This window comes from Aspergillus karnatakaensis, assembly GCF_047715665.1.
Source record: "Aspergillus karnatakaensis strain CBS 102800 unplaced genomic scaffold BJY04scaffold_6, whole genome shotgun sequence".
NCBI classification, from domain to species: domain Eukaryota; kingdom Fungi; phylum Ascomycota; class Eurotiomycetes; order Eurotiales; family Aspergillaceae; genus Aspergillus; species Aspergillus karnatakaensis.
Genome location: NW_027395718.1, coordinates 240841 through 266541, shown reverse-complemented (window position 1 = coordinate 266541; position 25701 = coordinate 240841). Strand labels below are relative to the sequence as shown.

The 25701-nt window shown below is 51.9% G+C and overlaps 9 protein-coding genes across 9 annotated transcripts; 3 read left to right on the top strand and 6 right to left on the bottom strand.

The window, feature by feature from the left end:
• Positions 1 to 93: 93 nt before the first annotated feature.
• BJY04DRAFT_179831 (mitochondrial 54S ribosomal protein mL59) lies at positions 94 to 1386 on the top strand. Its single transcript, XM_073709965.1, has 2 exons — positions 94 to 790; positions 863 to 1386. Exons 1-2 carry the CDS (start codon positions 146 to 148, stop codon positions 902 to 904), a joined length of 687 nt encoding a protein of 228 aa, XP_073575319.1. The 5' UTR covers positions 94 to 145; the 3' UTR covers positions 905 to 1386.
• A 139-nt stretch (positions 1387 to 1525) lies between these two features.
• hxB (putative molybdenum cofactor sulfurase protein (HxB)) lies at positions 1526 to 4671 on the top strand. The gene is made up of 2 exons (XM_073709964.1): positions 1526 to 1845; positions 1917 to 4671. The coding sequence occupies exons 1-2, from the start codon at positions 1737 to 1739 to the stop codon at positions 4547 to 4549; spliced, it is 2742 nt and encodes a 913-aa protein (XP_073575318.1). The 5' UTR covers positions 1526 to 1736; the 3' UTR covers positions 4550 to 4671.
• A 6-nt stretch (positions 4672 to 4677) lies between these two features.
• BJY04DRAFT_179828 (M1 family metallopeptidase) lies at positions 4678 to 7830 on the bottom strand. Its single transcript, XM_073709963.1, has 3 exons — positions 7376 to 7830; positions 4952 to 7322; positions 4678 to 4900 (listed from the first exon to the last, which is right to left on the bottom strand). Exons 1-3 carry the CDS (start codon positions 7717 to 7719, stop codon positions 4769 to 4771), a joined length of 2847 nt encoding a protein of 948 aa, XP_073575317.1. The 5' UTR covers positions 7720 to 7830; the 3' UTR covers positions 4678 to 4768.
• Positions 7831 to 8063: 233 nt separating this feature from the next.
• BJY04DRAFT_135060 (high affinity methionine permease) lies at positions 8064 to 10716 on the bottom strand. The gene is made up of 6 exons (XM_073708564.1): positions 10450 to 10716; positions 10138 to 10372; positions 9617 to 10070; positions 9299 to 9563; positions 9086 to 9248; positions 8064 to 9030 (listed from the first exon to the last, which is right to left on the bottom strand). Exons 1-6 carry the CDS (start codon positions 10550 to 10552, stop codon positions 8622 to 8624), a joined length of 1629 nt encoding a protein of 542 aa, XP_073575316.1. The 5' UTR covers positions 10553 to 10716; the 3' UTR covers positions 8064 to 8621.
• On the top strand, positions 10717 to 11620 carry BJY04DRAFT_135068 (uncharacterized protein). The gene has a single exon (XM_073708566.1). It carries the CDS (start codon positions 10882 to 10884, stop codon positions 11335 to 11337), a length of 456 nt encoding a protein of 151 aa, XP_073575315.1. The 5' UTR covers positions 10717 to 10881; the 3' UTR covers positions 11338 to 11620.
• Positions 11621 to 14844, bottom strand: atg1 (serine/threonine protein kinase ATG1). The gene is made up of 2 exons (XM_073708565.1): positions 14549 to 14844; positions 11621 to 14481 (listed from the first exon to the last, which is right to left on the bottom strand). Exons 1-2 carry the CDS (start codon positions 14678 to 14680, stop codon positions 11905 to 11907), a joined length of 2709 nt encoding a protein of 902 aa, XP_073575314.1. The 5' UTR covers positions 14681 to 14844; the 3' UTR covers positions 11621 to 11904.
• Positions 14845 to 16545: 1701 nt separating this feature from the next.
• Positions 16546 to 19168, bottom strand: BJY04DRAFT_214295 (putative phosphatidate cytidylyltransferase; the record flags this gene model as incomplete). The annotated part of the gene is made up of 2 exons (XM_073715183.1): positions 16546 to 18599; positions 18655 to 19168. The coding sequence occupies 2 exons, from the start codon at positions 19166 to 19168 to the stop codon at positions 16546 to 16548; spliced, it is 2568 nt and encodes an 855-aa protein (XP_073575313.1).
• An 827-nt stretch (positions 19169 to 19995) lies between these two features.
• On the bottom strand, positions 19996 to 22341 carry BJY04DRAFT_214294 (diphthine--ammonia ligase family protein; the record flags this gene model as incomplete). The annotated part of the gene is made up of 1 exon (XM_073715182.1): positions 19996 to 22341. The coding sequence occupies one exon, from the start codon at positions 22339 to 22341 to the stop codon at positions 19996 to 19998; it is 2346 nt and encodes a 781-aa protein (XP_073575312.1).
• A 1072-nt stretch (positions 22342 to 23413) lies between these two features.
• sebA (putative C2H2 transcription factor (Seb1)) lies at positions 23414 to 25596 on the bottom strand. Its single transcript, XM_073708562.1, has 3 exons — positions 25408 to 25596; positions 24780 to 25355; positions 23414 to 24705 (listed from the first exon to the last, which is right to left on the bottom strand). The coding sequence occupies exons 2-3, from the start codon at positions 25339 to 25341 to the stop codon at positions 23495 to 23497; spliced, it is 1773 nt and encodes a 590-aa protein (XP_073575311.1). The 5' UTR covers positions 25342 to 25355; positions 25408 to 25596; the 3' UTR covers positions 23414 to 23494.
• Between the last annotated feature and the right edge of the window lie 105 nt (positions 25597 to 25701).

Sequence of the window (25701 nt, the reverse complement as noted above, 5' to 3'; positions counted from 1 at the left end):
TTCTTCCGATCGGAGCCTCCCTCCCGAATCCGGTCTAGCGTCATTTTACAATTTCTCAACTCCAGTCCATCTCCGTCCAGCTATCGTATCACCGTGCAATTCAAGGCCAACACTACGGGCAAAGATTGTGTTACACTCCTTCGCAATGGCTACAAAGCAGGCTGCCGCATCTGCGGACCTTCTCACAAAGCTCCCAATCCGCCTCCGCAACTTCTTCGCCCGCTACCCACCCCAGCGGTACTCCGCGGCCGTTCGTCCACCCCCGGAGACAACAACCACGCCAGCATCAGCAACCACAACTACAACCACAACCACAGACGCCACAGCTTCCACCTCGGTCGCTTTCTCAGAAAGCGTATCAGAATCTACACCCCTCCCTTCCCCCTATACCCCTAACCGCGACGCAAAAGGCCACAAGCGCGAAACTCCTGCTACCTTCTCGGCAGCCCGCCAACTTCTCTACCCCGGCACCCCCAGGTTTCCGAACCCCTTTCTCCCACATAAGAACTTCAAGACAGGGAAATGGTTCAGCCCGCGCTTTGGACTCCGGCGTCAAGCAGAACTCGTGAAATTGGCGGCCAAGTATAACGTCGAGGCTCTTTTACCGCCGGGCAAGAAATCTACGGAATACAAGGAAACGAGGAGGAGTGAAAGGGGTCTGCAGATCAAGGGTACAGGTATTGGACAGAAGGTCAAGGGTCACAAGTGGGAGAGGACTATGGAGGGTAAACTGGAGGATCGCAGAAAGGCGATGATGGAGATGCCGGAATTGATTCGGTTGTGGAAGCAGGTATGTTCTCTTTTATCCCACTTTCCTCTTAGACTGAGGACTAGGCGAGTCGGTTGCTAATATATATAATAGCGTGGTCACGGCCGTGGCTGGAAGAAGTGGCCCAAGAGGTAAATGCTTTTCTTCGCTTCCATGTGGTGGTATGGATCGTGGATTGGTTTATGGGATCCAGTTGTATAACGGGTGTACTATCTATGATTATTTAAATATCCATAGCCATCTTGTACAGCTTCTTGAAGGCTATGGATGGCATCAGGTCGGGGTTTGATATAGGGTTTCCCTCTCTTCTTGTTCACTTTTACTTGCATGTTCTGTACCAATAGATATTCATTTGATTTGATTTGATTTGAAGGACACGAAATGTATGCAACTAAATACAACCTATGCCAGAGTCCTGGCCCTCCGGTTATTTCTACAACATGGGTCCTGGTTATCTGCTTATCGGCAGGTGGACGCTAGCTCTTTCCTCCAGAATGAAGATGTGAAGAACAACACAGATTACGGACTCTGTAGCTGTCTTCTACAATCAGAAAAGTCATTTGCATTCCAAAGGCATCTTGAACACGATCACACTGCGCAATCACGCTGCAATTGCAATGCAATTAAAACAACTTTCGGTCGGGACCGTCCTCTGGAGACATTCTTCGGCCCCCTCGTCCAAATATTATCACTCTCGGCCACCTCCGATAGCAAGTATCGGCAACAAAGCTCAATGGCCCTGACTATTTAACCCATGGCACCTTCCTACAGGCTCTTTGGCTTTTGTGGGCCGTGGTTGATGCACACTTCTTCCCCGACTTTCGACCCTCCGATTATTGGTCGAGCTGCATACCTGTACCTCATATTTCCCCAAACCCCCTCGCCACTCAACCGAAGTGCTGGACTGAACCCAACCCGACTTGATAATGATACAACCACAACTATATGACCTCTTTGTATACCGCTCATGAATATGGGCGCAGATGAGATCAGTCCGCGTGTTTTTGCGGCATATTGCACAGGGTATTCAGCAGATATCGACGTCATTCGAGAGACGGAGTATCCGTTGCTCAAAGGTCTGTCCCTTGCCCCGTATACTACACCATAGTGCCACAGACAACTAACCTTTTTTTTTACTGAGTGACAGAAACAACCTACCTCGACCATGCTGGCACAACACCCTACGCAGCTTCCCTAATCGCCTCCTTCGCCGCAGACTTAACGAGCAACCTGTACGGCAACCCGCACTCGCTCTCTCCCTCCTCGCAATTGTCTACGCAACGGATAGATGATATTCGACTTAAAGCGTTAAAGTTTCTGAATGCGGATCCAGAAGAATTTGACCTAGTGTTTGTGCCGAATGCAACGGCAGGCATTAAGCTAGTCGCAGATGGATTGAGGGATTTCGCGGAGGCTAACGCGAATGGTGAGAGAGGATTCTGGTATGGATATCTGATTGATGCGCATACGAGCTTGGTTGGGGTGAGAGAGATGGCCGGGGCTGGAGCAAAGTGTTTTGGGAGCGAAGGCGAGGTAGAGAAGTGGATCGATGAGCTTCGACAAGATAAAGAGAACGGAGAGACGAGATTATTCGCTTACCCAGCACAATCAAATATGAACGGCCAGCGATTCGACTTGGGTTGGTGTGGAAAAATTCGGGCGACAGGTTCAAGTCGACTTTACACACTCCTGGACGCGGCGTCGCTTGTCTCTACGTCTCCGCTGGACTTAAGCAGCCCTGCTTCAGCACCTGATTTCACGGTGCTCAGCTTTTACAAGATTTTTGGGTTCCCAGATCTGGGCGCCTTGATCGTTCGTAAAGATTCAGGGCATGTTTTTGAGAAGAGGAAGTTCTTTGGCGGAGGTACAGTTGATATGGTTGTCGCTGGGGATGCAAAGCCGTGGCATGCGAAGAAACACTCCTCCGTTCATGATATGTTGGAAGATGGGACACTACCGTTCCATAACATCATTGCGCTGAATGCGGCGTTTGAAACGCATAAGAGGTTGTATGGATCCATGGATAATGTTTCCTCCCATACGCGGTTTCTTGCGAAGACGCTGTATGAGCGCATGGCTAGGTTGAAGCATTATAATGGCACCAAGGTGTGTCGGCTCTATACCTCATCAAAGTTTGACAACGAGGATCTGGCTACGCAGGGCGCCATTGTTGCGTTTAATCTGCAAAATAGTCGGGGACTGTGGGTTGGCAAGTCCGAGGTGGAAAGACTGGCCAGCGTCAAAAACATCCAGCTCAGATCAGGCACACTATGCAACCCAGGTGGTACAGCAGCGAGCCTTGGGTGGACAGGGACAGACATGCGTCGCCATTACTCTGCCGGAATGCGTTGCGGCGATGACCACGATATCATGGATGAGCGGCCGACAGGGATCTTGCGCGTCAGTCTAGGCGCTATGAGCAGCCGAAAGGATATTGACACCTTTATGGCATTTCTGGAGGAGTTCTACGTCGATAAACCACCTCAAGGGATATCAATTCATCTTCCTCTGGCGACGAGCACTCCACTGCAACAGCCCAATTTCTACGTTGAGAGTCTGTCTGTCTATCCCATTAAGAGCTGCGGCGCCTTCAAGGTCCCTGATAGACAACGCTGGGAGGTTAAGAGAACAGGCCTTGCCTGGGACCGCGAGTGGTGTCTTGTTCACCAGGGTACAGGCGTAACGCTCAATCAGAAGAGGTATCCGCGCATGGCACTGATCAGGCCCGTCCTTGATCTTGCCAAGGGCGTATTGCGAGTTTCTTTCGGGGATATACATGCTTCTTCGATGGAAGGGAAAGCTCTGGAGGTTTCTTTGAGTCGTGCGAGTACGAATGCTCTTACAACATCACTGTGCCAGAATACAGCAAAGCCGTCAACGGTTTGCGGGGATAGGGTGGTCCTTCAGGCTTATACTTCGTCTGCGGTGGCGAGCTTTTTCACCACTTTCCTTGGGGTACCTTGTACGCTTGCGAGGTTCCCGCCGCAGAATTCCACGAGATCTTACTCTCGCATCAACAGCCGGGGTCGAACCCAGGGTTATTCACCCGCCAAACTCAGCAGGACGATGCCCGGCTCATTTCCTCCGCCGTTTGTATCACCAGCTTCAACTCCTACAACCCTGAAACCTAAAGACAACTATCGCAACCCCATCCTCCTCTCAAACGAAAGCCCCCTCCTCCTCATCTCTCGGTCCTCTGTAAATCGTCTTAACGAGGCCATTAAAGCTTCCCCAACCACAAATGCAAATAGCACACCTACATATACACCTACGGCCGCCAAAAAGGCTGTCGCGGCAGATGTCTTCCGCGCAAACATCGTCATTGCTGAAACACCAACAATCCAACAATCGCCACTCCCATCCTCACCTTCACCTTCACCTTCACCCTCACAATACTTCTCGCCATTATCATCGCAGCCTACAACAACCCCAGAAAGACCATACATCGAAGACACATGGTCCACACTACACATCGGCACGGGCTCCACCCAAATGACTTTCGACGTCCTAGGCCCTTGCGAACGGTGCCAGATGGTCTGTGTGGACCAGTATACCGGTGTAAGAGGGGAAGAGCCGTATGCTACGCTTGTAAAGACGAGAAAGGGTGTTGGTGGTGGGCGTGGGGTGTTTTTTGGAAGACATGTTGCGCCTTCTTCTCTTACTAGGGGAGAAGATGTGGACGCCGCTGCAGATGCAGTATTGGGGACTGTCATGGTGGGAGACTTGATTTTGCCAGGAGGCGATGAGCTCAACAATAGCCTTGGTGGCGACGAGGCGTGATATAATATTGGTTGCATTAGATCGGTTATATGGAATATTGGGAATAGCTTTGGCGTTTGCTGGAGCATAGCATAACTGTACGGACCAGTATTAGTTCCTAGAAGATACCTTTTTTGATTGAATATTTTTTGCCAATTAATTTTTGAAAAGTGATGATTGTTTATGATTAAGATAGCTCTTAGGGTCCTATTAGACCTCATATTGATTAGTGCTCTTTATTTAGAGCTTACCTCCGTTCTGGAGATACCCCTTCGTCTTCAACCAGGATCCAACGTCGCTACGGTCACGCTTAACCCAGCTGACCTTAGCGCGGATAGCGTCAAGACTTTGCTCAATAGCGCGGTCAAAGCCCTGAAACATAGTTAGTATTGTTGAGGGAATTGGGAAGAAAAGAAGGCTCACCTTAGTATCCTTGTTGGCGAAGAAGTTCTGCACATCCTGAAGCTGCTCCTCTGTACAGAAGCTAGCGGTACAGATCTGCACAACAGTGCCGAGCATGCCGAGCCCAGGGGGCAGGCGCTGGTAAAGCAGGTCCCAGTTCTCCTTCACCCAAGCCCAGCGGGCGTCGATACCCGCTGCGTGGCTGCGGAGGCCACCGAGGGGCATATAAATGTCTTGGTTCTTAACCTCGTCACTGAGAGCCAAGCCAAGAGTGCGCTTAATAAGAGCCGGGTTCTCAGCAGTACCAAGGCAGCGGAGAGCCGTGGTCTTCTCATCCGAGGTGGGGGCATTGCGGAAGCGGTCGTAAACAACCTCATACTCCTTCTCACCGCCGTATTTCAGGACGATGGAAAAGACACTACCGCGAATATTGGGGTGGATAGCACTGTGGTCACCAGCAGCGAAGCGCTTGAACATATCCTGAGCAGCCTTGACAACAGTCTCGTCTCCAGCCATTCCAGCAGCGCTGAACAGCAGAGACTTGAACTGTTGGACAATGTGTCCGTCTTTGTCCGAGAACTCCCAGCCAAGGGCGTGAGCTTTCTCAGCCACAAGAGCACGCTGGAAAGCCTCCAGGGCGTTCCTAGTCTGGGCATCCTCGAAGATCCATGCGGCGCGGAGAGTACCAACACGGGTCAAGATCTCAGTCCAGACGACGAATTCAGACTCGCTATCAAAGCCTGTCAAAAGCGACAATAGGCCAGATGTGCTTTGGTAGCCTGAAGAAGCCAAGGCACCAGCGTCGGCGATCATACCGGCGCGGTCCTCAACTGTCAACAGACCGGCCTTTGCAGCCTCACCCAGCTTAGACAGACGTTCAGGTGTGTATGAGGTGCGGTAAATAGCGGAGTGATCGGCATTGAGCTTGAAGAAGTCAAGGTCGGGGACCTTGAATTCACCCTCACGCTCCGAAAGCAGAGTATCTTCATCGATACCCTGCTTCGTGCGCAAGCCGAGCATAACAGGGAAAATGGTCTTATCTTCCTCAGGCCGAACATCACCGGTACGAAGGAAGCGGTTTTGCTTCACCTTAATGGAAGAGGAGCTAGGGTTCTCAGTGACAGCAACCACGGGGAAACCAACATTCTTGGTCCAAATGTCCATGACCTCCTCAACAGGCTTGCCACTGGCATCAGCAAGAGCAGACCACAAGTCACCGGTCTGTGTGTTGCCATAGGCATGCTTCTTGATGTAGTTGCGGACACCCTGGAGGAAAACATCTTCACCAAGATATTTGGAAATCATGCGCAGGACAGATGATCCCTTGGAGTATGAAATAGCGTCGAAAATCTGGTTGATCTCATCGGCACGCTTCACAGGCACCTCAATGGGGTGACTGCTGCGGAGCGAATCGAGGGAAAGGGCGCTCTGCAGATTGTCAATGACGTACGTCTGCCACACCTTCCACTCGGGGTAGAAGCTGTTGCAAGAGTACCATGACATCCAGGTAGCGAAACCCTCGTTGAGCCAGAGACCATCCCAGAAGTCCATGGTCACCAAGTTTCCGAACCATTGATGGGCAAGCTCGTGCTGGACAGTTTCGGCAATGCGCTCCTTCCGAGACGCACCGCTGTTCTTCTCATCCAGGAGCACATCGACGATACGATAGGTAATCAAACCCCAGTTCTCCATAGCGCCGGCGCTGAAATCAGGAACCGCAACCATATCCATCTTGGGTAGCGGGAACTCGCTGTCGAATGCCTTCTCGTAGAAAGCAAGAGTCCTGGCAGCCAGGTCCAGGGAGAAACGGCCATGCTCGATGTCCTGATCCGGTGTAGCATAGACACGGATAGGGACACGGAAGTCCGTGGATTCAATGTAGTTGAGGTGGCCAACAATGAAAGCCACCAAGTATGTCGACATGACTGGAGATGTGTTGAACTTGACAATCTTCTTTCCGCCATCGATCTCCTTCTCTGAGGCCACGTCCATGTTACCCAAGCAAGTCATGCTCTTGTCCGCAATCAAGCTGACAGTAAATTTAGCCTTGAGGGCAGGCTCGTCGAAGCAAGGAAACGCTCTGCGGGCATCGGTAGGTTCCATCTGAGTCGAAGCAATGTACTTGGTCTCGCCGTTGGCTTGAGGGTATGATGATCGGTAGAAACCGGCCATGTTGTCGTTTAAGATACCAGTGAATGTCAGCTTGAGCTGTGCGGAGGATCCCGCGGGGATAGTGTCGGAGAACTTGATTGTTGCCTCTTGTTTATCCTTGTTAAGGGCGATCTCGGGCGAAGAGGTGATCACAGACCCTTGAGCGGAAACGGTAGCTGTGTGGATATCGATTTCGGTGGAGTTGAGGGAGATGGAGGTGGTGTCCTCGACGACCTGTAGACTACACTAGCTGTCAGTGTAGCTCATACCCAACAAATAGTCACAGTCACATACTCGATAACCACAGTTCCGTCATATTTAAAGGTCTCGAAATTCGGCTCAAGCGTCAAGTCGTAGTGCGTAGGCTTAACGTTGGTAGGCAGGACCTCACGACCAGGAACATTGGTCGTGCCGGCCGCATCGGCACGTCGAGAGCCACACATCCTGCGATACGAACAATACCGTTTTGAAGTCTGAGATAAAGGGGAGCGTCGTGTCTGGCGGTTGAAGCGAGGTGGAGAGATCGAGGAAGGAGGGGTAGAGGCCGAGAGGAAGCGAGAGGAGAGGAGGGGGAGCTTGGGGGGCGGTGGCCGAGCTGAGTTCAGCAGCGGCAGCCGCGCAGAGGAGAGGCGACGCATAGAACCGCAGATGCTCCACCAAAGGACCGCGAATGAGGGAAGGAGTGAATGGGGCCGGGCTGAAGGAGTGGACTGAAGGTGGTAAGGAGTTTGGATCGCGACAATGTAAACTCCAACGGCCCAGAAACAACAACAATTGCAGGATTCAGTTCAAAGAAAGAGCTGCAAATCTGTTCCCCAGAAAAACGGTCGCCGCGGATGTCTCAAAGTAGCAGGCGGTATATTTCATCTCCTGAGGCATAACACTATCCTCAGAGAGGTCTAGCTGGCTCGCTGGTCACATGATCCGGTCAGCCGCTATAATTTCCTGTCCGCGCAAACTCTTCCCAAACCATACATACATATATTCGTTCACGCAGCTTTTCTTGCAGCAGATGCCAGCAGCCTTCAGGGTTGATCTATAGGCATATGCATGCTAGGCTGCTCTGCAGTGCTTGCCAGACCGTACACCACCCAGTTTGAGGAGACCATGACAGTTGCTCTCTACCTAGTAGAGTGGTAACCTAACCTTGGATGGGCTTCCATAGATGGTTGGGACAGACTTACTGTAGTAATGATCATTGTTTACCTAGGCCTTGGGAGATACAAAACCTGAAATTATCATTCTTCCTGGCAGTATCACAGCTCATGCTGTGTTCACTGCTACGTAGTGCTGCGCATCGTCTACTATCAAGTCATTTTAGTCTTATTTAATCCGAATGCTAGAATGGAAACATCCCGAATAAATCAAGAATAGAGATTAGCCATTAGTATCGATCCTCACTTCTTCACATCTCATAAATCCTAACACATAAAATATAAACAGACCCTCGCTCAAGTCCGTTCTCAACAGACCCTCATCAAGGAAACGAAACGAACCACCATCTCCACCATCCCCTCACATGACAGTATTAATGATTAGACTAAAAATGCGCCCTCCCTTCTTTGACCCGATCAACCGGCAATTTCGTGTAAACACTTCTCGACCACCCATCCGCATCCTGCACCGTCTCCTTAACAAGCACATACCCGCCGAACTTAGGCAGAAGAATGGCCCAGAACACATAGTACACGGCGCCCGCAGCAAAGATACCCAGCGCTACAACACAGTGCAGGTAGTACGGGAGCTCTTCGTAGACGCTCTGGTCACCGGTGGGAGGAATATAAGGCGCGATCACGAGGTAGATATTTGTGAGGAGGAAGAAAACGGTCACAGGAAGGGTGGCTTTGATGCCTGGGTTGAAGTCGGGGAAGGAGTTCCTCTTGAGGTAAATGTAGATTAGGCCAGCGGCGACGAAAACGTTGACAATGGACAGGGGGTAGGAAATTAGACTGAATGAAATGTTAGTACAATTTTGAGAAAGAATGTAATCTGGATATGACTCACTTGACGAGGAAGTTGTAGGCGTCACCGGGGGGAGGAGCAAGCATGATGATGATGGAGACGACCCAGTGCTCGAAGAGACCCGCGGCAGGGGCGTGGAAGGGCTTGTTGCTGGCCCAGAGGCGGGAAAAGGGGAGGACACCCTCACGACCAAGTTCCTGGACAACTATATACAGTTAATGTCATGTTTTCTATATGAGGTGGCATGACACGTACTTCGGCCCTGAGAGAAGATCACCGAGAGGACGTTTCCGAACGCCGACAGAGCAACCAAGACAGACATGGCGCGCTCAGCCTGGCCGCCGAACATGTTTCGGAAGAACACAGCAGCGACGATAGATCCAGACTCAAGGAGCTCTTGCTTCGGAACGGCAGCGAAGTAGGCGATGTTGACGAACATGTAGAGGATGCCAACGGAGATGATAGCCACGGGAGCCGCAATTTTGAGGGTTCGGACAGGGTTCTTAGTCTCGCTTAGAGCCTGCAACATTCTGTTAGTATCAAATATCAAATTATGGGCACTCCTCCACATACATAGTTGGCATTGGAGTAACCAATGAACGACCAGATAACGTTGTATAGCGCGTTGACAACACCATACCCAGTAACTGTATCAACTCCATCAAAGGCGTTGGAGAAATTGTTCGGCTTCTCGATCTTCAAGTGACCACCAAGAGCCACCCAGCCAGATACAATGATGAACACAACGACGATAAGCTTGACGATACCGAGGAAGTTCTGCAGACGAAGACCCCATTTCAGGGCAAATCCGTGGATGAGGAACGCAACAGTAATACAGGCGAGACCGATACCACGCTGGTTCCATCGGTCAACCTCCACTTGCGCAGCGTTGAGGATATACTGGCCAAAGACGACACTGTTGCTAGCGGCCCAGCCGAGCAGGAACGCATACGCGGCGTACATTGCCGTCGCCAGGAACCGGGGCCTCTTGTAGACATATTCGAGGTAGTTTTTTTCTCCACCGTTTCTGCAGGACACACATTAGACCAATCTTCTCCACTCTGTTGGTGTAAGTATAAGAGATATAAACGCACCTTGGGATAGCAGTACCCCATTCAAGATAAACAGCCGTACCAGCAACCGCAATCAGCGTACCAAACACCCACATAAACAGCGCAAGGCCGACACTCCCTCCAGATAGACCCAAGATGGTACTCGGGGTGGCAAAGATACCCGTACCGATGACTCGGTTGAAGATGAGAAACGTGGCACTGATAATGCCGATCTGGCGACGATCCTCAGGTGTGGTGTTGTAGATGTTTCCTTCGTCTATTTGCACCCGTTAGCAAGACCTACGCGCACAATTCCGAAGACCAGCAAGTGACAAAAAAGAGTAAGCCACATACACAACGCGGTCACACCGTCAGCCCTCCGAGGGCCGTCAGCCTCATAAGAGTTCGCCTCAGGCTTCGCCTCCTGCTTAGGAGCAGATCCGGAAGGAAACTCCATGATGCTTGTAGCTGTGATGCACAAGATGACTTGACTTGACTCGACTCGACCTGGCAGCGGTGGCAGACACCAACAAGTGGGTTATGGGTTGATGAACTCTACTCAAAAAGCCGGCGTCGGGATATAGATATATAAGACGTCGATGATGATGTGCTGAGACCCAGTTTGATGCAATCAAATCACGCTCACGCTAGAAAGCTCAGGGTCGTATAGAACAGCGCGCTGAGGGCTCGGCGAAGGCCGTTTGTCCAGGTGTCAAGGCTCAAGGAGAAGGCTGGGCGTCAGGCGAGAGGCGAGTAGTAGGTCTTTAATCTAAGGTGTATAGGGCCATGGAGGAAGTCTCGACTCCAGAAGCCGTCGGAAACCGAGAGGGCTGTGAGCACGCGATTTCCCAGGCGGACAAAGAGGATACGCTGAGCTCTCGGCGAGAGGCGACTGACTCTAGAAAAAGTCTCGAAGGCCGTGCTAAACTACGGGCCGGGGACAGTTCCAACTGTTCCTGGACCATGATGGCGCTGATGGAGAGCGGCGGAACGAATAAAGACGCAGAGGTGAGAGTCAGAAATAAGATTCGGTGCAAGAAGAGTCGAAGAGTGGAAGAAGATGTTTTCGGGCAGGCCCACCGGTGCCACTCTCTCTCGCTGGAAACGTCTGTCCATGACACACCAAAATCGATCACGCAATTTTGCACTTGTATAACAAATACCTTGGATGTAACTCTACGGAGGAAAGCCCAGAAGGAGTCGACTTTTCTCTCATCACCAAGATATAATATTCTGGTATGATGGTATGTACAATACACCGCCCGTAAGCAATCCTGATATATCCCTCTTGATATCCAATATCCAAGTCCTGTGGCAATTTGTCCTCCTCTCCAGTTCTCCAGTCCTGTCCAAACGCCCTGCAGCCAAACAGTATAATAATAATAGACACACGTATATTCTCGCACATGCAAATGAACATATCGAGAAGCCCCGAGGAATACCAGCCGGGGGTGGAAAGTGAACCCACGAGCAAGACCCTGTATAGTAAACTCCGGAAGGATTCGTTAATTATAGAAAGGCGAGGAAAACTTGCAAAGCAAAAAAAGCAAAAAAAAAAAAAAACTGGGAAAAGAAAGCAACACTAATCAGAAAGTACGCCGCATGATCCAGCATGCAACATGCAGAAAAATGCTAACAGCTCAGACTTCGAAATCATCGGGGAGAAGTCGCCCCTGTCGCATGTGCAAGGTTCGAGGGAACCATCTTCCCACTCGATGGCGGTGTTTGCCGCTTGGCCAGGATGGTCAGTTTCTTGCGCAATACTGCTAGCCGACTGCGTATGCTCGAGACCACTAAAAGCACGTTAGATTAAGCTGGCATGTTTGCGGTGTCAGATGCAGGTAAGAACTTACACTTGAAGACATGTTCGCACTGTTCGCCTTGTAGCCCATTAACAATCATGTCGGTTTTGTCGGTGCTAGATGATTGGGGCACATCTTCTCTTTCCAAGACAGCCTCTAGCATTCGGATGGCAGTGACATAGGCAATCTCGCACCCCGACAAGTCTTCGCTAGTGAGCTCGTTGATGGCGGCTGTTCGACTCATTTCCAAGGCGCGATCATACATTAGCTTCTCCGCAGACACGCCAGGGCTGACCCTCACATCCACAGAGGCCCCTGACCCGGCAGACTCGAGTGATTGATTGTTAGGGTGGCTGGGGTGATCGAGGGGGAGTCGACGTTGCGCTTCAATTAGCTTGAGGCGCACAAACTCTGCCTTCTCCAACACCTCGTTGAACCTACTCCGAACCCATTGGACGACTTTGTTGATGCGATTCGACACTAGGTCTGCTCGACTCATACCAGACTCTGCCAAGGCGTCGCCTCTGTTCTTACGGTTCCACCAAGCGCCGGCAATATCCATGGACTTGGCTAGTAGGGAGAGTGCTTTGACATACAGGACTAACGCCTCTTCAGAGAGGGTCACGACAGCATCGGCTGTGAGCCCGCCATCACCAAAGTCAGCGACTGGCGGGGTGGGACTTCCGTCGGCCTGGGCTGATGGGGCCAATGGTATAAGCTGTTTATATTTCACTTCCGCAAAGCCGTATACAACGTCACTCCTTGTCGCGCATTCTTCGAGTTCTTTGACAGTTTTGGTATCTTCATCCGGGTTTGTCAGAGGTCGAGGACTATCGCCCATGGTTAAAAGACCAGCAGGGGCCGTGGGATAAGCTGGGAAAGGATTGTAGGCCAACGGCGGCGAGCGGCCTCCTTTAGTGATATTCAAAGGCGGAGAATAGCCCCATAAGCGCCCACTCGCCATATGCAGGGCTTTTGATATTGCAGATGTTGCAGATGTAGGGCTCTGTCCGTAGCGTCGTTCGTACGAACTTTGGCGATTGTGCGCCGAGTCCGCTCGAGCACGACCGGAAATTACCTGGACTGCCTTGCTGGGAGAACTCTGCGGTGATTGCGCTGTGGTTGGAAGGGCCGGCGTCGTTTGCCTCCGTGGAAGAAGGCCCGCCTGTTTCCCTTGAATTCGAGGATCGTGTGCAAGTTCATCTGCAAACGCGTTGACCTCAACGGCCCGTTTCTCTACAACCACATAGTCTCGCTCAAATGCGACGTCTTGCGCAGCCCGCTCACGGTCATCCTTCGTTCTGTAAGACGGCGGTGTACCGGGGGGCTGGCGGTTCTTTTGGCGCTCTGCAGCATTTGCTATTGAGTGGCGATCCAGAAGCTCTTGACGGCCCGGGGCTGTCGCATGCGAGACCACGTCAGGCCTTTGGGGAGCCGCAGCCGTGGGTATTGGCTTCGCCGCTGAGGCAGGCCTGTCGCCACTCCTAACCCTCCGCATAGGTGAAGCTGTCGGGGGTGTCTCTGGCCGTTCATTGCGAGGTACATATCGATGAGGCGGTGGGTATCGGGTTTGATCATCATCTTCAAGCTTGGTTGTCCGGTTTTCTCGAGCCCTTGGAGTATCGACTGCGGCGGACCTAGGCGTCGAATCCCCGGTGGTTGGCTCCGGTGATGAACGACGACTTGGAACAAGAGCATCCTCAGCTATTAATCCGGGAATAGGTTCTGTAATGACTTTATTGTCGAAGAAATCCGCGAACGTCATTCGCACAACCGGATTAAGTTTTAGCAGGCCACAAATCAGCCCTTTGATGTCTTCCGATATTGGGTTCTCTTCCGGAAATCTAATCCGGTCTTTTGAGTTCTCGATCTTTCGGAGCAGCTCAACGTGGTTTGTCGCCCGAAAAGGCGGCTTGCCTACCGCCATCTCGTATAGCACGGTCCCGACGGACCAAAGGTCCGCCTTAGCATCATATTTCTCATATCGTAGGATCTCGGGTGCCATATATAGAGGGGAGCCGCACAATGTCTCCGCAAGGGATGTCGCTGGAAGTGATCGAGCAAAGCCAAAATCTGCCAACTTGAGCAAGGGTAATGATGGTAGCCCGACAGCCGGTGTGAACGAGTCAGCACTGCCTTTTAAGGCGGCTAGCGGAAGCTTCTCTCCTTCTGTCGGTAAGGGTGCAGGACAAAGTAGGAGGTTTTGAGGTTTGATGTCACGATGGATTAGATTCCGATCCCGGAGGAATTTCAGCGCACTCGCCAGCTGCTTCAGAAAATGTCGAACTAGCACCTCGTTCAACGCTCCGCCAGGAACATTCGGATACTTCGCCATCATATGTCGTGTATAGCTGTGCTCTCTCAATGATTCTCTCCTCTTTATGAATTGTGAGAGGTCTCCTAAAGCACAGTACTCCATGATAAGGTGAATATGAGTATTGGTCTCCTTGAAGTCGATGAGAGCGACGATGTGCGGTTGTCTCAGCTCTCTAAGGATGTCAATCTCCAGGGATAGGTTCTCCCTCAACTTCTTATTGAGCTTTCCTAGGTTAACTGATTTGATGGCCACGAAGGTTTGTGATTTCTAAAGTAACATAAAAGTTAGAAGCAGCCCAGCATATTCAACTCGGGGCAGGAATCACGAAACCTACCGTGTGCATCCCTCGGTAAACAGTAGCAAAGCTACCCTTTCCAATATGGTCCATCCGGGTATATCGGCCGCCATCGAGAGCCACCTCCGTATAGGACTCTTTCGAGCCCTTAGAATGTTGGACCGAAGCCATGGTGACAGCAAGGCGACGGTGCACACCCTGTCAACCGCACAGCTACCTCAGCAACGGCAACGCAAACGACGGGGAGTAGAGGCCCATCAGAGTTAAATGTGAGAGGCAACGAGTCGAAGAGGCGGAAATAACTAGGACTATTTCAGGCAACAACGAGGCGGAGGTATGCGGGAGGGTTGTGGGAGACGAGGTTGGATCGGGCCGGTTGACAGATAGGAAGGCGTCAAGGTGGACAAGGTCGAGCTCGGCGCTGTCTTGGTGACTCAAGCTAGGGAACTGGGGTCTCGAGTCGCTAGGGAGCGGTGAAGCGGAACCGGGGGAGCTGCAAGATGGAGAGAAGCGAGAGTTTTCGAGGTCGTCGTCGGTGGTTAACAGGAACCAAGGAAAGTGACGGATGTGCAGAAGATTTATCAAGGCCGCTGAAGAATGAAGACGGTGCTGATAAGATAAATGTAGGCTGGAGGTATAGAAAGAGAAAGGGGGGGTAGCAGAGAGGGAGAAGCTGCAGGAGGTAGTCAGAAGGTACTTGTTGGTCTAGAAAGGATGAAAGAGAGGGAAGTTCGGCAGGGAAAGCTAAGTAAGTAGGATGGCGATGTCGTCCGGGGGGAGGAGCAAGCAGTGAGGAGGAGCGTGACCTGCGATAACAGGCGACAAGCAACGGCACGACGATCACTGATTACTGAGTGGAAAGGCGGTCAGAAGGGCGGTTAGCCTGAGTACCTCAGTATCAAGATATCCTCAGGATGATATGATTATAAGAGAAGCTCCTGGAAATAAAGAATCAATAAATCTCCAGATGATAAATCAATACTCATTTCTTTTCATGGATGTAGACTGTAGATGAACTGATGATGGATGCGCAAGGGCCGCCTGGTAGCCTCAGGCAATAACCATCACGTTATCGATTAGATAAGAGTCGTCAGCCACCGCAAGCATCCGGGGTCTCCATCCAGTGCCTCCAGTCCATCCAATTCCATCCATGGGCTGATGATCCTCCATCGCCAAATTATGGATCTGATCTCCTTCGCAATCTCCATGCATTGTGACTCAATCCCACCTAATTCATCGCCAAAGACTCACCATCTCCTCAACTACGCCGGAGTTTCGAGTCTGCAATCAATATCTAAACCCTTCAATTTACCCAATCACATCCCTCCAGACAGAAACACCCCCTCAAATGACTCAACGAGTCAACAGCCTTGAAGTGCGCTGGTGCCACTGAGCCCTGTTCACCCTTCAAATCCCGGCACAATCCCTGCTCCATTCAGAGACCAAGGCGTCTTAGATGCACTGCCCTCCACTCGGCTTGTCAGTGGCCGCTCATCCAACTGATAAGCTAGTGGGCCTTGGAGACGATTCGGAGTGCCCCGTTTACCGTTCCAGGGTGTTAGTCTATCCATGGTCCACTCGGGCGATCGACAATCTCCATGCTCAAGGGGCTGACAGTGAGACATGAAGCAGACAAGAAGGCAAAAGCGAAGAGGGATAGACGAGCATTCTTGAAGTGCTCATTATGACGACTGGCCCTTGAGTTTGACTTGAACAAAGTAAAAATAGTGGCTTGTCATTCTCGGGGTCGGGGCCTGGGTCACCTGAACCCTGCATATGCCAGGATGAGGTACTCTTCAGCGGACGGTACTTTGTTCGCATGATGGGTGCACTCCTTTGTTCGTATACCCTGACCATAGTAGTCTTGTGCCTACAAGTCTCCAACCATAGTGACCCACTACTCTTCAATCCACCAGTTCTCCGATTGTAGAGGACATGCCAGAATAAATGTCTTTAACCTCGTGTTGTACAACATAACTTGCTAAATCTAATCATATCATTGCATCAGCCTCAGCCTCGTCAGCTGCTCCTTCGAGTTAAACACCCAGTCCCTTTACCAAGAGCCACAGCACAACTGGAACAACCACATTGTCATTACATCCCGTTAATACCGCCTCTGTCGCACTGGCACCCCCAGCGGCTAAGACAGACTTAACCACCGCCACGGGCCACGAGAAGTGCTTCGGCCCGTGCTGACCACCACCACCCACGGGCCATTTTCCGAGAACAAGCCATCCTTGGGCGATCAGTAATCCAGCCGTAACGGCGATCGCAAAGGCGACGCTACCCTCGATGGATTTCCCGCCACCCCAGAACCATTTGCGTCGCCCGAAACGCCGGCCAACGAGTGATGCGGCGGCGTCACCAAGACCGACACAAATGATTCCGCTTACCATGCTGACATCCCGAGTTTCGGTGTCCCAGCCTTTCCAGGGAGATTCCCCGGTTCGGGATATGTCGGCCAGGGAAAGCCATAAAGGGACAGCGCACCCAATGAGGAGAAAGATGTGGGAGACGATGACCGGGCCTCGATAGTCGCGACCATCGACATATGGCTCGAGAAAGTAGGTCAAGGGCCGTGAGATTGGGGGTAGTTGTGAGGCACGGAAGAGGTCGAGGAGCAGGAAGACGGCCAGAACCAGAGCCATAGCAAGAGCACAAAAGGCGGGGTCGATGTAGATGGTGGGGAGAAACATCATTACCATCGTGCCATGGAAAACTTTGCGCCTAGTGTCCACTTCTGCAAACGTGCCCAACCGGATCACTATGGCTATTCCCGTAACAAGAACAAGCAGGCAGTATGCAGCAACGATAAGACGTGTACTAGCCTCTCCAAATGTGTAGCGGAGATGTTCTGCCCGTCCGAGATGGCAGAACGCATTCGACAGGCTGGCGTCCACCCGCGGAGGTATAGGAATCCAGTATTCTAAACTTGAGGTGATGACCCAGAACCTGAACCACGACACGTTGCCAAGTAAGTAGCCCAAAGCCCAGCCAAATGGCTCCGCGCCTTGCAGTGCTCGTTCACCTACATATTTTCGTACTGGACCAAGGATGATACCGAGAACGGCTAGGTAAACGTAGCCTGCGTAGAGCCACTTGCGGACCTGCACTTGTGGAACAGTCATCGACAGGAAGGGAGCCACATCTGGCGCCACTAATCGCTTCCGTCGGCCTCTCGGCGTGGTTTTGACTCTTTCTGAGCGAAGGCCTTCTTCGAAATTTGTCGATGGTTGACGTGGAATCGAGTCGTCTGCAGTCGGGACCTCTATAGGACTCTCCGGTGGTGATCGCTCTCGATATTCGTGGGTCCGGCGCGACGTAGATGTAAAGCCATCGGGCGAGTCGCTATCCGAAGTAGGATCTTCCGAAGAGCCAGCTCGGCTCAATTTCTGGCAGAGCTTATGATCCAGCAAGTTCAGAATATTCTTCGGTGAATTTGAAGCGCTAGGAGAGCGTCGAAACTTCCATGTCGGTATCCGAGCTAGAGCGACCTCCCAGTGGAGGACCTGGCGACAAGAGATAAAAATACACAAGCTGCCCAGCCACAGCAGCGCTTTAAGGATCTCCGCTTGAGGAGAGCCTCCGAACAAAAACAGATTAATAAGGGCAGTCGTGAGAAGCTGTAATTCCGCTGGAAGAATGCTGGTAGACAGAAGGAAATCTAGAGTGGGTATCAATGCTTGGTGCAAAGGAAAAACAAGTGTCAAAAGTTCAGAATTCAGGCCTCGGAGAGAAAGAGGTTTCGGGCGAATGAACCCCCATGTCAACTGCTCCGAAACAATCAAGGGGAGAAGAGTGAGAAGCCAATGCGCTATGCTTTGTCCATGTATCAGATCTTGCATGGGAACGGCGGATGGCGGGATAGAGGCGAGAGCTAGAAGTAAATTTGGCAGTATTAACGACGGCGAATGGGCTGACAGTGACAGCGAGGCGAAAACAGGAATCAGAACGGGGTATAATAGCGGAGCTGGATCGAATGTAGGCGGAATTTCGAAGGACAGGAATCTAGAAAGCCGCAGGCGACCATGTCTGTTCAATGGATAAACAACGTAGACTCCGAGGACAGAGACGGAATATGTCAAAATCTCTACACAGATCACAGGTTAGCCAAAAGAAATAACATTAAATAAAGCACGCCTTACCTTTTTTCCAAGTCCAGGCAAGCGATCTGACGCTCGACTGTCCCAGGACTACGCCGCCTACGGAGAGCAACAAGGTAGCCTCGAAACCCCTCCGTATGACTTCAACGCGTCGTTTCGCCTTTATCTTATCCCGTAACTCTAAGATTTCCACCTCATTGTCCCCTATAGAGCTCCGTCGCGAACTCCGTGAAGTCGACCGGGCCAATGACGGCCACCGCTGCAGGCCCGGAAGCCACAGGTCATGATCACCACCTCCGTTCCATGTCGGACGAGCTCCTTTCCGTGACCGAGAAGGCGGCACCGGAAGTCCTTTCAGCAAGCTTGTACTCTCGTCATCCGCCTCAGTACCGCTATCACTCGATGTGCGCGTCCGTTGGTGTATTGAGCCGTTGCGGCGATATGGGTGAGGTGAGCGGGAAAGTGATCGGAGATGGTCAGAGGCGGCGAGGTCCGAGTCGGGCGGGATCATGTTCGGAGACGTTCCCTCGTCCTCCTGGCTTGTGGAAGAGGCCATGGCCCCATGGATGTAGAGAATCAGGGCAGGAGTTTATAGCGCGGAGAACGTCATTGTCGGGGGTGAGAAATTGAGATTGAGTCGTGTGAGGATGGAAAGGCCACTAAACCCCGGACGGTCAGTAATTTAAACCAGCGGGGCTCGGGCAAAGGTGGCGGGAGACGGATCAGCATACCTGACAGGAGGAATAGACTTGAGTTGATCGGTGGGGAGACGAGCGAAAGGGAGAAGAGAGGAGAGGAGTCTAGGAGGAGGAGACTTTGAAGGATGAAGTGAAGGTTTTGCTAGGCTTCCATCGACTTGGTGGTTTATCGACAGCGGCAGCGGGCCTTTTCTGTCATCACATGCTTTGCTCGCAACTGCCAATAACCAACGAGTATCTCAAGATTATTTCGATTATCTACAAAGTAACTACCCTGAGTTATCTCCTCATCCTCCCTCTGAACGACTCATAATCCTCCTCGTGTTCTCCAGCCTGCGCCGTTCTCGCCTCAACGCTTTCCCAACATCGGCCTTAGCTTCACCCAGCCCAGAGGACAAAGCTCTAGCGACTGCGCCGCCGCCAGTCCAATCGGCTCGGCGACACGTACGACGGCCCAGCTTGTCTAGAACGGTGGAAATATAACAGTCGCTCGCTTAAGATGACTGGTGCCTCTGCTACTGGGCCTGATTAGTCCACGCTTATCGGCCAATCAAGAATTCTCCCAAGCGTTGTTGGATAATCGCCTTGCAGCAAGCATGTCAGGGGGTTCTCGAATCTTACGCACGCCATCACCACTATCAAGTACTGACCCCTCCGGACTTTACGCGGCCTTCGGCCCTTGTCATCATGTCTGTTGTTGTATAATCACTCCAGCGGCGAGCTCTCTGCCCTCTGCGCCCCAAACCGACTTGCAAGGAATTAATTGTGCTTGGCGGATGTCATGGAGTGGTTGGCTGGTATAGATAACGCAGTGGGGTGAGCCCTGCGCGGCGTGGGCGTATACACCGAATACGCGCTGAACTTGCGCCTTGAGATCCGATGTCTTATCAATCTCGATGCACGAATATCTTAGGTGTTCATTGGTGGAGGCTTCGACAGCACGGCCTGATCCTGTCTCTCCCTTTGTGAGTTTCACTCCGTCGCACCGGTAACCCAGGCCCTGCCATTCTATGTCGCTGTTTCTGGGAAGATCATGAAGCTGAACGGCGAAAAAGCCAGGAACGCTTCCAGGGCTGTCCACGAGGTCGAAGTTCGGGAGCTTGTGTTGCGTGATGGTTTTGACCTGCTCATAACCTCTGCGTCCGTACTTGATGTCCCAGGCGTCCAGCATTGACTCTTCGTCTTCCTCTGTCTCTTGAGCATCTGGGCTGTGCATCGTCTGCCACAGTTGCCACGCAAGACGAGCCCTCGTTTTAACATGATCTGTTCCTGTGAAGAAGGCGACGGCTCCCAGCCACCAGTTGACCTCCATAGCTGTGCCTATCCGCCACATATGTTGGAGCGACAAGACAGACCGTAGCGAATACGTCTTGAGCCACGAGGGGTCAGCAGAACTAGTCTCTACCAACTCCATAGATGCTGGCTCTAGAGGTATCTGACCGGCAATGTATACCACTTTTTCTGTTCCCTGCAGCGGAATAGACATAGCTTGCGAATAAGGTCCAATATTAGCTGGAGCCCAGTAAGACCGCGATTGAACATGCAGGCCATTCCTCCGAACTCTCGAGCCCAGGTCAACCACCATCGAAATCATCACATTCACCCCGTCAGGCAGAGTGTCCCCGCAAGCCACCGTAGCTCTCGCAGGCGGATTTGGCTTGTTGAATAGCGAGACGTATATGCTGTTCATCAGCGGGAAATCTGCCATCGAGCGAAGCAAAACCGTCGTAAAGACAATATCGGCCGTCGTCCGAGTCTCAACTCCATTATGATCAATATTTGAAAGAATAGACTCGATCTTTTTCGCAATGGCGGTCATCTGTTCACTTGCCCCAGGACCAGCCTCGGGGGCAGTAATGTTCGACACAGTCCACAGCCCTCCATTCACAGCTTGCACAGGCTCTGTAATCGCCCATCCACCCTTCGCAGCCTCCCGCTCTTCATCCTCCTCATCACCCACCCAACTCCCACCCTGCAACCCGTCCAATAACCTCCCAAAATCCCCATCCAGAACCCCCGGCCTCCTCACATCCCCAGGCCTAACCCCATCCTCCCTCTCCTCATCACTCTTCCTCTCAACCCTCGCCCCCTGCAACCTCAAATACCCAACGCCCCCCTCACCATGATGAACCTCCCTCCCTTCTTCAGGAACCACAATCCTGCCCTTCCACAGAAACCCCGCCCCATCAACTGCCAGCGTCTCATACTCCCCTCCCTCCCCCAACACCGCGCCACGAATATCCTCCCCGCCATCACCCGTAACAAACCTCTTCATGCCCCTCACGATCTTCCGTCGGAGTACACCGTCGGGCGAGGAAACATCCCCCCAAAGAAACTCCGCGTCCAGAGCCCCAGAAGCAACCTTAATGATCTTCGCCGAGCAGGAAGACGCAGCCATATCCGACAAAAGGCCTGCCTCCGGCTCTTCCATACCAAATGAGGAAGAAGCAGAAAGCGGCCGAGGTAGAAACGGATAATTCCACAACCAAGCCAGCGGGGTTAATCCCAATCGCCCGGCGACATCCTCAATCCGGGTCCGTTGGTATGTAGACAAGATAGCGCCAGCACAGAGAGCGTTTGCTTCGGGGTGAGCTTGCATGACTCTTTTCAGTAGTGGGATTAGACTTTCTGTTTCATCCTCCTCTTCATTCTCTGTTGTTGAAACTGAAGGAGTCGAGTCGCGGTAGACCCTCCCCGCGTCAACAGCGCCACCCTTAATCTCGCCTCGATACATTGGAATTCCTAGCGCGGATTCGTACAGCGGGATGATGTTCCACCCTATGGTTTGGTACATGAAGCTGTCAATGTCGTCTTCGCCGATTTCTTTTGCATTTTCCGCCCCTGCCTTTGTCTTTGTCTGGGTGGATAGTGGCGGGTGTAGATTCGCCAGCGCAACAATCTTGTGTCCATTGCGGATACAGTGGAGGAGATTGTATAATGAGTCTTTTCCGCCGGAGATGAGGGCGATTATGTTTAGGCTTTGGGGTGAAGTTTGCGATTGTGATGGTAGAATTGATGATGGAGGTGCCATATTGTGTAAATTTTGGGCCTTTAGCAAGCGAATCTATCTCCTGTATATGTGGTGGTGTGATGGTGGACTTCTGATTCGAGATTTTTTTTTTTGGGTTGCCCCTCGGGTTGCGATCAAGATTTGGCGGGGATAAGTAGAGTGAGGGGGCACAACCCCGCTAAAGAGGCTGTCGGCGGCCGAGGCGTAGGCCCGTAGCAAGCGGAAAAGCGCTTTTGGGGGTGGACCAAAGTGGGTTTATCTCTTGGATTTGAAAAGAAGAAGCTTGGAGAATTTATTGGTGTTTATTCGATGTGCTCATGGACGGAGGATCGGGATCTGGATGGAAACGAGAGTTGATGAAGGAACCCGCTTGCGTCTAACCAAGTCTCCGAATCTCGACGACATCCATGATGTGAAAGTCGGCCTATTGAAGAGCAAATGCGATCGATGATCCATGGATTTAGTATGTAAAATGTAATAGAGAAGTCGGTACTTCAGCAACACCTCAATTATGACTAGCTAAGCCGCAGGACGACCATACATGCTCAACGCAAAGCACAAGGCAATATTATGCACACGGGGAATGCAACCAAGGGCAAAGATACAGTTGAATATAAATAACAGTATGCAAATGTGGGTATGAGGAAACGATAGGGAGAAGCGAAAGAAGAAAGGAATTATACAAAAATTGTGGCCAGCACAGATTGACAACAGATGGAAAAACATATTACATCAAATAGGGACAATGAAGACAGTGGTGAACGAAATGGAGAGAAGCGAAGATGATGGTAAAAGAGGTGAGAGAAACAGAAATACAAGAAGCAGAAGGTGAAAGAGGTCATTCAAAGAGGGAAGAGAAACAGAATACAGTTCCCCGTGATGCCTCAGATGGGCTGAAAATGCTGATAAGTGTTCAGCCAAGCGCTCGGTCTATGATTTTGTGGTCCATGCGCCCTTCTATAGTAGTGTCCCATAACACCTGTTGTTTCCGAATATTCTCTTTCCGACCTTGAGAATTTCAATGCGAGCCGTTCTTTCGAAGATGATGTGCCGTTAACGCCGACCCAAGTCAACCAAACCAGATGTCGAAGCGGGTGAATGCAGGAAATATATTAATGTAGATGGAAAAACTCCTGGTCGCATAGCGTTCGTGATAGCCTTTGGCGATACCTGATCACGCGTGGCTCTCCTCGCGCTTGCGCTTCTTGGCCGCACGTCGGTCGACAGGCGGCGCTTCGCTGTCATCCGATGACTCACTGGTGGTGGACTTGGTGGCAGCAGCGTGTGCTGCTTCGTACAAAACAGCACCCATGGCGGTTGGGTCTCGATCCTCAAACGGAGTTTGTTCGCCGTTGGGGTCCAGGACTCCCATTACCATTGAAGTACCAGCATGAGTGCGGGCGTGCTGGGCGAGGTTGTCGCTGCGTGAGAACTTCTTGCCACACTCGCCACACTCAAAAGGCTTGTCCTGAGTGTGGAGAGAGCGGTAGTGGCGCTTGAGGTGCTCCTGGCGGCGGAAGCGGCGAGAGCAGAGAGTGCAGACGAAGGTTTTAGAGGGATCATCTGTCAGTGACTGCTTCCGACCACGGCGGTTAACCGAGACCGGAGCAGACGTGGTCTCTGAGCCCGAAGCACTCACTACGGAGTTCTGGCGAGGCTGGTCGTTTGTCTGAGACTCAGGCGAGGAGATAGACTCGACGGCACTCTCGGTCAGCGCCATCTGTGACTGCATGCCACTGAAAGCATCGGAGTCGGTCTCAGATCCAATCTTCTTGAGGGACTTGCGGCTGTTGCGCTTCTTGACCGACATTTCAGTCTCAAACCGATCAGCGGGGATGGTAGGGAGTCCAGAGAGAGCCAACTCAGAGTCCTCCGACTCATCTAATCCGTGTTCGCTCAGGAACTCGTCCTCATCCAGCGAATAAGTTCCAACTCGCTGCCTCTTTCCACCAAGATAGAACGTGCTGCCGCTGGGGTGGAAGTCCACCAGGCGGTTCACAAACTCGTCCTCGGAGTCAAGGTCTGAGAAGCTGTCAAAAGTGGGTAGCGTGTTGAGAGGGTCCTCGGTCGATGATGTGAAAGCTGGGGCGGAAGTCTCGTGCACAGGAAGGGTGACAGCCTCGCTTCCGAGAACAACCTTGGGCTCCTCGTCTTCGCAGGAGAGTGAAGGCAGAGGCGGTAACTCGGTGTGTGCGCTATGAGCCGACTCCACGGTCAACTCCCGAGGGTCGCAAAACGATGTCGAATGCTCGAGTTGGAGAGGGGATTGAGACTGGGCGAAAAGAGAGGAAACAGGAGAAGGCGATGGGGACAGGGATGGGCAAGAGCTGTTTGCCGACAGGAGGTCGGAACCTTGGCTGCTAATGGAAGGGTTGTGCAAGAACACTAAAAGGGGTATTAGTCTGCTGATCGCCCCAATACCAAATCCACGTCTCTTCACACCCCACATAAAAACTTACCAGGTGTCATAGTAGGCGATGCCGAGCGTTGCCAATCGATGTTGGCCAGGATTTCAGCGTGGACATCTCCTTCGCATCCCTCCTTCACGCCCTCCACCTTCTCGAATGTGAAGAAGCTGTCGTTGATGGGCGTGTGCAGAGTGACGTTGGTTGAAGGCGGGCTGCTCACAGAGCTCCCTGCAGTCGAGAGCGGCGGTGTGGAGGGGAAAGCGTAGTAGTCGTTGCTGACGAACCTCGTATCGATGGGCATCAAGGCGGGTGAGCCTTGCACGGCAAGCGTGGCCTTGAGGTTGGAGGGCTGAGGTGAAGCGATGGGAGTCATGTTCATGGCCCCACGGAAGGCGTTTGTGGTAGCCATCTGGTGCATGTTGATGACTGTGGGAGCGAAGATGTGCTGTTGCTCTGGCACGCAGTGTGGCTGTTGGTGTGCGAAAGGTGAGATCTGGCCATAGTACTGCATCTCGGCGGGATGACTGGCGTATTGGGGTCTCGTTTGAGAGTCGGCAGGGTAGTATGCGAATTGAGGCTGTCCGCTCGGGGACATTGTGTATGTGGCGTCCATTGCGACGGTGTATTCTTTGAGGTTATTAGTTGCCGTATACTTCCCAAGTACAGGGTGAACACTCACATTAGGTGAAGGTTAGTAGAAATATGAGAGTATCAGCTCTCAAGCGGGTATTATTAAATAAGTATAGGGTGGGTATTGATTGCAGTTGTCACAATTGGCGACGGTGATGCTGGCGGAAAGAATGAATAGGCGAGGCCTCTAAGTAATGAATGATAGAGGCAGTAGTATGACGACGAGCTGTAGATGTGGCCCGTTGAGATGTCGGTATACCGTTGTGCTAGATAGCTCTCGTTCTCAGACGGCACGTCGCAGGGTCTATGAAGGAAGGACAGGGACCTGGAGAGTTAGGATACT

Coding starts and splice junctions, on each gene's coding strand:
- BJY04DRAFT_179831 (XM_073709965.1), top strand. CDS start 146: ATGGCTACAAAGCAGGCTGCCGCATCTGCGGACCTTCTCACAAAGCTC. Junction 791..862: donor TGATTCGGTTGTGGAAGCAG/GTATGTTCTCTT, acceptor TATATATAATAG/CGTGGTCACGGCCGTGGCTG.
- hxB (XM_073709964.1), top strand. CDS start 1,737: ATGAATATGGGCGCAGATGAGATCAGTCCGCGTGTTTTTGCGGCATAT. Junction 1,846..1,916: donor GGAGTATCCGTTGCTCAAAG/GTCTGTCCCTTG, acceptor ACTGAGTGACAG/AAACAACCTACCTCGACCAT.
- BJY04DRAFT_179828 (XM_073709963.1), bottom strand. CDS start 7,719: ATGCGTCGCCTCTCCTCTGCGCGGCTGCCGCTGCTGAACTCAGCTCGG. Junction 7,323..7,375: donor GACGGAACTGTGGTTATCGA/GTATGTGACTGT, acceptor CAGCTAGTGTAG/TCTACAGGTCGTCGAGGACA. Junction 4,901..4,951: donor TCGCCAACAAGGATACTAAG/GTGAGCCTTCTT, acceptor ACTATGTTTCAG/GGCTTTGACCGCGCTATTGA.
- BJY04DRAFT_135060 (XM_073708564.1), bottom strand. CDS start 10,552: ATGGAGTTTCCTTCCGGATCTGCTCCTAAGCAGGAGGCGAAGCCTGAG. Junction 10,373..10,449: donor TGACGGTGTGACCGCGTTGT/GTATGTGGCTTA, acceptor GGGTGCAAATAG/ACGAAGGAAACATCTACAAC. Junction 9,249..9,298: donor GATCTTCTCTCAGGGCCGAA/GTACGTGTCATG, acceptor AACTGTATATAG/TTGTCCAGGAACTTGGTCGT.
- BJY04DRAFT_135068 (XM_073708566.1), top strand. CDS start 10,882: ATGGAGGAAGTCTCGACTCCAGAAGCCGTCGGAAACCGAGAGGGCTGT.
- atg1 (XM_073708565.1), bottom strand. CDS start 14,680: ATGGCTTCGGTCCAACATTCTAAGGGCTCGAAAGAGTCCTATACGGAG. Junction 14,482..14,548: donor TTTACCGAGGGATGCACACG/GTAGGTTTCGTG, acceptor ATGTTACTTTAG/AAATCACAAACCTTCGTGGC.
- sebA (XM_073708562.1), bottom strand. CDS start 25,341: ATGGACGCCACATACACAATGTCCCCGAGCGGACAGCCTCAATTCGCA. Junction 24,706..24,779: donor ATCGCCTACTATGACACCTG/GTAAGTTTTTAT, acceptor TACCCCTTTTAG/TGTTCTTGCACAACCCTTCC.